At 39.7% G+C, this 12,208-nt stretch overlaps 1 protein-coding gene across 1 annotated transcript in view; it reads left to right on the top strand.

Moving 5' to 3' along the window:
- Positions 1-12,208, top strand: part of DYNC2H1 (dynein cytoplasmic 2 heavy chain 1) — a 1,078,189-nt gene that overhangs the window by 889,543 nt on the left and 176,438 nt on the right. The window contains 1 exon segment of the mRNA XM_030202388.1: positions 6,388-6,498. Within this exon segment, the coding sequence (XP_030058248.1) occupies positions 6,388-6,498 (111 nt within the window).

Below are 12,208 nucleotides of genomic sequence, written 5' to 3' on the forward strand. Positions count from 1 at the left end.
TTGGTGACCACTGGGGGAGTAAGGGGAGGTCATCCCCGATTCCTTCCGGTAGTCTTTTGGTCAGTTGGGGCACCTTTTTGAAGCTTGGTCCTGAAAAAAAAGGGACCAAGTGAAGCCGGCGAAATGCTTGTCAAGGCCGGCTTTCTTTTTTCCATTATCGGGCGAAGCTGGCCATCTCAAAGCACACCCCCGTCCCGCCTTCGCTACCCTACCGACACACCCCCTTGAAGTTTGGCCGGCTCTGCGATGGAAAGCATTTGGCGCCGACCAAAATCGGCTTTCGATTATACTGATTTGGCTGGGTTCAGGGGATCGCCGGCCATCTCCCGATTTGTGTCGAAAGATGGCCGGCCATCTCCTTTGAAAATGAGCCGGTTAGGCTCACCATTACAGAATAGCATTTAGAGGGAATATTGACATTTATGTGTATATGTACAGACATGTGCATCAATGTCAGTATGCTGTACATTTACAAGTGTAGGATTAAATTCTATATATGGCACTGAAAAAAAATAAGTGCTGTTCTGTAAATGGCGTTCCAAGTTCAGTGATGTTTATAGGTTAGCGCTAGGCGCCACTAAATTATTCACGGATCAGGCATATTCTGTAACTGTGCAGACAAATTCTGGGAATGCCCATGACCTGCCCGTGCCCCTCCCATGGAAATGCCCCTTTTCATATGCACTTACTAGAATTTATGTGCATATCTTTATAGAATACACCAAACAAGATGTGTGCATAAATTCTAATTGTTGCCAATTAGCATCGATAATTATTAGCACCCAATTATCAGTGTTAATTGATTCATTATTCAATTAAATTGTACGCACAAATTGGACACATTCGCAAATTTGCATGCACAATTTAAAGCCTCATTTATAGAATCCTGGGGATAACATGAGTAAAGTATGCACCCCATTATATAATTGCTTCCTACTTGTGTTGAATGTTTTGATTTTATTTATGGAGGTTTGCTTGTAATCCACATATGATGTGTGAAATATAAATAAAATGAAAATACTATATCAAGCTGGAAGCCTCGACAAAGTTCATGCTTCTGTTTCATCATATAGATTATGATTGTAAGAGTTGTTTTAAGAATATTGTGGAAGTAAAGAGCAGTTTTCAAAATTTTTCTCTGTTCTAGTATTTTAGTCAAAAGAATAATTTTCACAGATTTCTTTTAGGAGTCTTTCAGATTGAAACATAAGGTATCTATGTATTACATTAGTGCACCATCTAAAACAGGGTTTCTTAAACCTATCCTGGGGATTCTACAACCAGATTTCCAGGAGCAGTATGTTGTTGTTTTGATTTTTTTTTTTTTTTTTTTTTTTTTTGGAAAGTGGGTATGACCACCACTAACTGGTGTGTTTACTGTAATGCTATAAGTTACACATCTATTTGCCGAATCTAGTCACAAGCATCTATACCAGCTGCATGGCTGTGGTTTCCTTATCCCTAAACTCATGTGCATGTATATACTGGTAATGCTAGGAAAGTTGGCACATTTTTTCCGTTATAAAATAGGCTGCAAATTGGTGCCCTTTAGGGCGGTAATTCTACAAAGTAGGTGCTAACACTTTTATGCCAGTAAAGTGCATAAATGTTTCAAATTTTAGTATATGCACACTTATGTGTGCACATATGCACATAATTGCCAAAAATGTGCCTAAGCTCTAGGCTGTAAAGATATATACATATCTTGCATAATATGTATTTTGATAGGTAGATTTATATATAGGCAGAACCTGGGCTGGACATAACACTAGCACATGTAATTTATAAGTTACATTTCTGGCATTTTGGGGCAAGCATTTATGCCAGCTGTACAAGTGGAATATGTGCTCATCCCTAATGACATATATGCCTATATACCCAGTTAAACTAGTATTCTGTAAAGGATATGGATTTGGGCAAGGTTTGAAAGAAGGGTCCACACATAATCATTAGCTATTTTTCCCTGGGACTGTACAACAAGTGACTGGTTCTGTTGCAATATCCACTTTTTCCTAGTTCTAATATACACAGTGTTATACATGGATGATAAAATCCCTACACATTACAAAATTTGTAGAAACGGTTTCCCTCTCATTGAAACATGTCAATGTTTGCTGGAGGTAGCTGTGGGAATGGTGACGGAAGCAGAGGAGGAAATATAGTTGATCCTCTAGGCCAGTGTGATAAATTTGCAGTCACCTGACATTTTGTTTAGGAAATATTTGAAAGAGATTTTCACTTTTCAAGGCTAACCAGATTTTTCTTTCAAATCTTTTATTTGCCTTCAAAGTTTCTTAAGGAGGCAGAAGAAGGAGAGGGATTTGATATGTTACAAACAAATGTGAATTTTGATCTTACAAAACTTCTCGAGACTTCCCAGGAAGAGATCTGTACACAAGTTACCCTCTTGCATCTGAAATAAATATAAATTTTGAAGACATTTTCAAAAGAGAGATTTTTTTTTTAATGGGAGAAAATTACAGATTTTCTGCTGATGTTCCTAGAACCACTTAATCAATAAGAAAGTATTTTGTTCCGTTAACCTCATATGCTTGCAGTGGGAGCCTCATTTCTTTTTAAAGTTCCCATATAAGTGTGTTGCGAGATACCAGCAAATGAATTATGTTTTTAATGATTCTTCCGAATTAGAGAGATCTCTTATTGAAAGAGTAGTCAATTAATGGTTAGTGTCTTTGCTGAAGATTAGAATGTATAGATTAGATGTAAATGCTGTGGATTAACCTTTGCTTGTCTCCTCCCATGATGAGGGCTTCAAATGCTTTGAGTATATGCTGATTATGTTTTATTAATTGCTAATGTTTTGATGTGTTTATACTTCGAGCTGATTGCTTAATTTTCTTGGTTATGAAAGTTTCAGTATTAAAAAGAAAAGTGCTTTGCTATCCAGAGAGAGTCCTCTTGATAACCCCAATCAGTACAATGACAATGGAGGGTAATTTTATAACAGGGCACCTAGGTTAATTGGGCAGGAAAGCACCTATTTTGGTTCTTTTTATAAAGACACGTGGAGGGGCATAATCGAACAGGGGCGCCCATCTATAAGGGCACCCATCTCTAAGGATGGCGCATGAAAGGGCGGGGCAACCGCATTATTGAAACAAGATGGGCGTCCATCTTTTGTTTCAATAATACGGTCGGGGACAGCCAAATCTCAACATTTGGGTCGACCTTAGAGATGGTCAACCTAAATGTTGAGATCGCCGACCTTAGAGATGGGCAATCTTGGTTTTCGCCGATAATGGAACCAAAGACGTCTATCTCAAAAACAGCCAAATCCAAGCCCTTTGGTCGTGGGAGGAGCCAGCATTTGTAGTGTACTGGTCTCCCTCACATGCCAGGACATCAACCGGGCACCCTAGGGGGCACTGCAGTGGACTTCACAAATTGTTCCAGGTGCATAGCTTGTGTGCTGAGCCCCCCAATCCCCCCCCCCCCAAAAAAAAACCCCTCCCTACAACTGTACAACACTACCATAGCTCTTATAGGTGAAGGGGGGCACCTAGATGTGTGTATAGTGGGTTTCTGGTGGGTTTTGGAGAGCTCCCATTTACCACCACAAGTGTAACAGTTAGGGGGGGATGGGCCTGGGTCTGCCTTCCTGAAGTGCACTGCACCCATTAAAACTGCTCTAGGGACCTGTGTATTGCTGCGATTGACCTGAGTATGGCATTTAAGGCTGGCAAAAAAGTATTTTAAACTTGTTTTTTATGGTGGGAGGGGGGTTAGTGGCCACTGGGGAAGTAAGGGGAGGTCATCCCCGATTCCCTCCGGTGGTCATCTGGTCAGTTCGGGCACCTTTTTGAGTCTTGGTTGCAAGAAAATATGGACCAAGTAAAGTCGGCCAAGTGCTCGTCAGGGACGCCCTTCTTTTTTCCATTATCGGCTGAGGACTGCCATCTCTTAATCACGCCCCAGTCCCGCCTTCGCTACCCTGCCGACACGCCCCTTGCGAGAAGGACGCCCATCTCCCAATTTGTGTTGAAAGATGGGTGTCCTTCTCTTTCGAAAATAAGCGTGATAGGCATCTATATGTCTTTATAAAATAGTAGTACAAATCCAAAAGCAGTAGTGCCTATTATGCCTGCTTGAAGACAAGTGTATATGTTAGTTGATAGAGTATGTAAGTATATATGTAGATTGCAGTGTTTTATAATCAATATGTTGCATCCTTGTTAATGCCTATAGTTAATAGTATTCATGGTCATGCCAATGTGCATGATTATATGCCTGACCTATTTTTATTAAAAAAAAAAAAAAACAGTGTGTGGATTTAAACATATAGTAGATTCTATATATGGCGCCTAAAATAATCAGTGCTGAAATCAGTGCCAACTAACGTATTCTATAATCATCACCTAGATTTAGGTGCTGATTAAAAAATATGCTTAGTTATTTCAGCGCCAATATCTGTGCACATTTTATACCAATGAAAACCTGGTGTAAATCTTAGTGCATAGATTTAGGCGCACTGGGCCATATTCTGTAACTAGGTGACTACATTTTGGAGCGCCCATGAAACGCCCATTTCCCTGCCCATAACCATGCCCCTTTTAGCCTCCGTGTGTTAGAAGTTCAGCACATATCGTTACAGAATATGCTTAGCAAGTTTTGCACCTAAATTCTTATCAGTGCCCATTAGTGCTCATTATTGCTTAAGTGCTGTTATCAGCGCTCATTAGCTTGTTAAACCAATTAAGTTATGTGTGCTGTTATAGAATCTGCGCTGATTTCGGTGCCTAAATCTAGGCACACTATATAGAATCCTGGGGACAGTGGTTGTCAGATCTCCAAGCTCTCAACTTATAATTTGTTAACTTTTTTTATTTGATAATGGAGGAAAAGACCTCAAAAAAATCCGTGGTACTTTTCAGAACTTCAATGACACATATTATCCACAGGATAATCACTCCTCATTGGCCAAAAACATCACATTTTTAATTATTTAATATTTTCACTGCACATTGGGGGTCTTTTACTAAGCCGCAGTAGCGTTTTTAGCTCGCGGTAGAAATCAGCTGGCGATAAATGCCGAGAGGGCATCTCAGCATTTACCAACAGCTGATTTCTACCGCAAGCTAAAAACCCTACCGCAGCTTAGTGAAAGACCCCCATAATTTTCAAATCATCTTAGTGTCCATAAAACTGTCCTAATGTGAAAAGCAGGAGCATAAAAGGAGAATAATTAGAAGCATACTTACCTTTCTCATCCTGATGGGATTCCATTTCACCCATAGCTTTTTCAAGGGATAAACAGCGCAACAGTGTGTGATATGCATAGAAATGATAGTGAAGCACAGACAGTAGTGGAACACTGTTCATCCCTTGAAAAAGCTATGGGTGAAATAGGACACCGTTGGGATTAGAAAAATAGTGTGCTTCCAGTTATTCTCCTTTTATGCTCTGCTTTGCACATTGGGACAATCTTATGCACATTGATTAAGAAAATCTGAAAATTATATGCAGTGAAAATATTAAGTGATGAAAAATTGGAGGTTTTTGGCCAATGATGAGTGATTATCATATGGATACTGTGTCAGTGAAGTTCTGAAAGGTACCACAGAATTTTCTGAGGTCTTTTCTTCCATTATAAAATTTTAAAAAGTTTAAAAATTAGAAGTTGAGATTTTGGAGGTGTGTCAAGCACTGTATATTTAAATCCACACTATGTTTTTTTTTAAGATTTTCAATTTGTGGAAGTTCAGGACTAATTTTATAAAGACATTTTATGCACATATATGGCCTCATACATTATAAAATGACTTTACATAATTACCTCCTTAAAGTTCCCAAATTAGATCATGAGATGCGTAAAAATAGGAATGCTGGTAAAAGTGATGTTCAATTGCTTGAAACCGGTGACTATGATGATTCTTTCAACAAGTACCGCAGCCCAATAAACTGGGCCGGCTCCCAATAAACTAGTCACCATATTACTTGTGACACCAGTCTTGGCAAAAGACTTTGTCATATACCAGTTCTGTTTCCGGAAGGTGGATCACAAGCGTTAGGTATTAATGAGTGACATGACCAATCATGTCACACTTGTCTCATTTTATTCACTGTACATTGTTAAAAAAGGCAACGTCTGCCAGAGTTACAAAAAATTTCATTTGCATGAGTTGAATTTTATTATTTTCTTCACATCCTTGTCAGTTCAAAGCTACTGTCATCTTAAGATGTCTCCAGGCTTTACTATGTGGAAATGGCTTTGATTGACCTAATGGATTAATGCTACAAAGAACATCACCTGCCCCCTTCCCCCAGCTATCTCTACGAGCCTCACAAATTACTTTGTATTACAAAACACTGGTAGAAAATCTAAATACATAAAAACAAAACATATAATTTAGGCTTTTGTTTCAATAGGAATTGAATGCTCTTCAACCCAAAGTTAATTTTCGCCTGTGGCTTACTGCAGAGGTCCATCCAAAATTCACACCTATTTTGCTTCAGTCAAGTTTGAAGATAACATATGAGGTAAGATAGTTAACTAATGTTTGAATAGGACCTGTGCAAGATTTCTGGCTCTCTGTAAAACTTAAAAAGTTATCATTTCCCCCACTTCTTCCTCTCCTGCTGACACCATTTTTGATAATGCCTACTCCCTAATCCCTCCTGCTGATGGTGCCCAAACTTTCCACCTCCTTTGCTACTGATGATGCCCACTAGGCTTTCAATCCTGATGCTCCCCCATCTAATCCCAGGGCATCCACCACTGCTAACGTGTTCACTCAGTTCCCAGGTGCCTAAATGCTAGTCTATTACTACTACTGTTACTTATCTACTATTACACAACACTGTACAAACACATATAAGAGAGTCCCTGCCCAACAGAGCTTGCAATCTATCCAAAACAGACAAACAGCTCAAATAAGAAATTAGAGGGTTTTGTTTATTATGTGAATGATTAAGACAACATCCCCCAAAGAAAATTTTGCTAAAGGAGACCAGTTTGGAAGCCCCTTTTAATAAGAGAACTTAGATATAATTTATTTCTTGGGCCTAAAAACTTGTACAGCTTCAGAATGGGGTGACACCAAGTTTTTGGCATAAATAGAAAAATGATGTGAAAACTATATTGAATGGAGAGGACAAGCAGGACATTTTAGAAGGATTATTTAGAGAGATGTTATCTGCCTCGATGATTGAAAATGGCTTAAAGTGTTATATAGATAATTCTGTATCCCGATGGCTTTGGCAAAAGTATATGGAGGAAGGCCAGTACAATGTTAGGAGGGTATGTGGGGGCAAGAGGGGATTATGCACCCATATGGTGGGATTGCCCAAAGATCCGCCCATTTTGGGACAAGGTAACAGAACTGTTGGGATAACTTAATAGGAGGTAATATGATGTTCTCCTTCACCCAGGGATTATTGGGGTGGCTTTAACTGGATTTAGACTCACAGCAATTCTTTATACACTCTTCTTCCCCAGCTGCCAGGGTATACAATATAAGACAGTTTACTCATCAGGTTTCACCTACCTATGCACTAAGAGCTGGAATGCAGTCCCTAAAGCATTGAGGAGCCTAGATACTTGCCTGATTATTCGTAAATGACTCAAGGCCTATGTCTTCAAAAAATCCTTCTACGAAGCTCCACTGTGAATCAGCTATGAATAGTCATCACTCGTACTCTGCAGCATCCCCTCCTTCCCTTACCTGGTCACGACCCCGCATTAGCTTCCTCTAATAGATCTACCTCCCCACCCTGACGCCTTTCCCATGTCCTTCATATTTCCTCCTGCCTCACTTCTCCTATCCCTCTTCAGGGCACTTCGTTTCTGTATAATTCAGATCCCCTATCTTATTATATCTCTTAGTTCTATGTAAGCCACGTTAGAATAACACTAATTGGAAAATGTGGGATAGAAATGCTGTAAATAAATAAGTAATAAAATAAAATGAATTGGTGCAAATGACCATTGCTAAGGACTGGAAGTAGTGTGAGTGGCTGAATTTTAAGTTGTTTGAACAGACTTTGGGCAATATATGGATGATGTCTAAGCTAACAGCAATGATACATGGACAGCAACATCAGTTTGAAAAAGGGTGGGCACCATACCAGAGGTGGAGAGAGAAGTGAGAAGAACAATCTTTGTGTAATTTGCATGTGAAAGTATATATTATCTACATGCTCAGGAAAGCATATTATCAGTGTTGGAGATGTTGAGGGGGGAATGGGGCAATTTTGTAATTGATGTTATAACCATGCTTGGTGGTATTGCTTTGCCTTTGTGCTCTGTCAATAAACTCAATTAATGGGAAAAAAAGAAAGTGGTAGATTGAGGATATAACAGATGAAAGAGAGGACATTAGGGGAGATAACACCAAGTAGGTAGGTGGAAATGGGATGGGAAGAACAGGTTGTGAATTTGGAAGAGGAGAGAAGTGTAGTTTCCACCTGTGTGTTTTCAGAAAAGGAACAAAGAGAGTCAGGGTTTTAAGGAAGGATATGAAAATGAAGTAGGGGAAAGGGATAAGGAGGTGACCTGGTGTAGAACTCAAGATTAATTCTATGAAACTTGTTATGGAACTGCACAGCCATAGTCGGGGCATAAACTGAAGGGGGAAGTTAGAGGTAGAGGCATTTTCAGGAGGGAGTACTGTGTGGCAAATTGATGGTGAAGGTTAAGAGGCAAGAGAGTTTGTCAAATGGACATAGTACTCTTGTGGATTTCCTTTCATTTTGTCGTTGGCCATGTCAAACAAGAATTTCAAATATATGAAGTCTGCATGGGTGCAAGATTTAACCAAATGTGCTCTGCAGACTGGGCACAAGAATGTAGATCACAGATTCTGGAGTGCAGCCAAGGCTTGCAGTTTGGTATACCTTACAGAACAGGGAATGGGAGGAGTGAGAGTGTCTAAAGCAGAGGAGAGTATAGTGTTATAGGAAGAAACTGCCTCTTTGACAGACTCGTCCAAGTTCAAAGAAGAATCGTTCAGAATTTCCATATCCTGCACGCAGTTCTGCAAGGGTGTGAGGAAGTGTATAGGAGACTGCCAATCTCCTTTAAAGAAACTCCTTCCCTAAGCCACACTAAGGAGCCTGGTTCCCTGGTACACAGTAGACAGGGGAGAGTTCAAGCAAGGGAGATAAAAGTCCAGCCTAGAAACAAGTCAAGGAAGCCCCAATAAGATAGGAGCAGCCCTCAAGCTTAAGCTTCCATGGTCTATGGGTAAAGACTGTCAAGGAATGAAGCTTTTTTCTTGAATCATTCTGAAGGTCCTGATCCTGTGTGTCCAGGCTGAAGCTAGGCCTGGGTTTGTCTGTGACTGTTTTGAAACTGCTGCACATTGTGTTTGAACCGGCTTAGAAGTCAGCCCAAGTAAGAGTTTTTACTCTGATATGCAAGAGACTCTATTGGCACAGTACTAAGCGTGTGAAGCAACAGGCTTTCATATATTTCAATACAGTAACAAAGAATTCTCTTTTCATTTTTACATGTTGTTTGAGGCCCTGCAGTCCGGCCCTTGCTCATGCAGCCACAAAAGGCAAAACTACCCCCTCAAGCATGAGACCAGATGGAGAGGGATCTAACCTTTCTATCCACCGAAATACAGCAGTCAATATGAGATACCCAAACCTCCTTGGTTGTCATCTACTTTCTCTGGGGGGCTGTCATGAGCTTTACAAAGAATGGATGCATGAGAACAGAGTTTGACAGGGTCTAATGCTGATTAAATTTTCACATCAATAAGTTAGCATTGATCTTCTGGAGAAGCAGCCCTACATCAAAGAAGTGTCTGCAAATAAGCTGCAAATCAAGATGCCTATTATCTCTTCAGGGTCCAACAAGCCAAGCCACGGACCTCAAAACCTGGAAAAAATGGCGTCATGCAAGGAAGAGCCACCACGTCCTGATTCTATCCTGGTGGAGCTTCACACTATGAAGAAAATGTTGGAGCACTACAGTGCAGCAAAGTAAATAAAAAGATAGAAAGCAGGGCCATTAAAATGACTACATTTTGGGGGAAAACTCAAGTCTGTGATTTTTCAGATCAAAAACCTAGATCTTAACAACTGCTACCACTAAGTTGTGAGAGCTGCATAAAGCAGAACCTAGAAGGTTTAGGAAACTCAAATTATAGAAGTAATATCCACATTCAGGGTTTCTGATAGCCCCTCTATACTTGACTTTCTGGAAAAGACACTATCACAGATCTTAAATTTTCGGTACCTCTCAGAATCCCTTCATACTCTTTTTAAAAAACAAAACTTGATATTGTGCCTGAGAGTGGCAAAGCTTCTGAGCTATCTGGGGGAGGAGTCAAGATGGCGTCCAGTGCTTGATCGTGTCTCAACGGATTTTGCTTGCGGGGCCTTTTCTCCCTGTTCTAAAGATTATTCTTTGCCAAATGCCGCACACAAAGAGGAAGGGGTTGGTAAAGAGTTTCCCACCATCAACTCAAATGCCTACCCCGACTCAACAGACGATCCTTAGATATGCGACAAGCACTCCATTACATACCGGTGGGAGCCCTGCTGTTAGCCCTGCTGGAGGAGCAGCAGATCTACTGGGGCACGAAACATCTTTATCACCGCTGGGTTTTAATCCGCCACCTTGCCCTGCTGCGCTTCGTGGAGAGGTTGGAAATACTCGGCAACCGGAAGGCGGTGACCTGGGTAATCCTGACGGTGGCCCTCCGCGACAAGACGCGGCAGGAGATAAGACTCAAGAGACGGTAACGGCGTCTCCTAAGCTGGCGTCATTACAATCCATCTTGGAATTAATACAAGAAATGTCCACAACGCTTACTAAAACTGTACAAGATACTTCTTCTCTAGTAAGTAAAGTAGAAATTATTGCATCATCCTTGGAAACTTTGAAACAGGAAACTGATTTAAAAGTAACACAGTTGCAGACAGAGGTGGTAAACTTAAAAATGACAACAGAAACTCTTATAAAGGATAAACTAATGGTTTTGAGGAGACTTGAGCAGATAGAAAATCATAATCGCCGATTAAACCTGAGGGTTTAATATCTTACCGAAATACTTAGATACCCTCAGGAGGCAATTCCTCCTTTAAATAAAGTTTACTATTTACCGCCTTCGAAAACAACAAACATGATACCAGAAAAGTTACCGAATTTACCTTCTGATGGGATACAAGATTTATCTGCTTTATTGGAGGAATCTTTGTCGGAGATTGAAATAAGAAGAACTTTAATCGTGTCTTTTATATTCGAACAGGACTTGAATGCTCTAATGAGATTATATTTTAAAAATTCAAGTAAGCTCTTTTGTGGTCAAAAGATATGGATATTTCCTGATGTGGTAAAAACAACACAGGATAGGAGGAAAAAATTCCTAACTTTCAGAGAAGAAGTTAAAAGTATTGGAGCTAAATTTTTGCTTGCTTATCCTTGTAAGTGTTGTGTTAAATATCTAGGAAACAAATATGTCTTTTTTGATCCTGACCAATTACAAAATTTTTTAAATGCAAAACGAATAACTAACTAGACGGTAAATTGTTAATGAAGGAATAACTGATTAAGATATAGAAAATATGGAACTTCTGGACAGGCCTATTTACCTTAAAAAGCATATTATTTGGATATCTCCTCTGTTTCTATCTTCCCTTCCCCCTCTATTATATTGTGGTCTAAGAAGTATAATGTACTATGTTTTTTTTTTTTTCTTTTTACTGATTGGAATTTTATCCAATGTAAATGACTTTTTTTTCTTTCATGTTACTAAAGCAAGTTGTCTTGTATAAAACTATAAATGCAAAATAAATAAATTAAAAAAAAGCTTCTGAGCTATCTACAACCCCCAGAAATTCTTACAATGACAAGCATAAATAGTTGATGACTGTTTGATGGAGGTAAGATTTTGACTGTAGTGGACTTCGGCTAAGAGTAAATCAGGCATGGTTGTGGTTGAGGTAAGAGAGCCTTGTCTATAATTAAGTTTTATTTCAGGTATCCTGCACTATTTAACTTATTTCAGGTATACTGCACTATTTCCCATCCCCCATCTCTCTTTTTTCTATCAGCCACATGAAGGAATTTCTGGCTGGTCATATGCTCTGATGAGGTCTCATGTTGCTAAGGCAATTCAGATACCTGGTATATCCTATTATGAAAATAAGTTACTGAGAAGAGGTGTGGCAAGGACCAATTGCAAGCTTCCAGCACATATGAAAGTCCCAATTACAAGTCTTCATCCAATATGCAGCA

The sequence above is a fragment of the Microcaecilia unicolor genome, chromosome 4 (assembly GCF_901765095.1).
Source record: "Microcaecilia unicolor chromosome 4, aMicUni1.1, whole genome shotgun sequence".
NCBI lineage: Eukaryota > Metazoa > Chordata > Amphibia > Gymnophiona > Siphonopidae > Microcaecilia > Microcaecilia unicolor.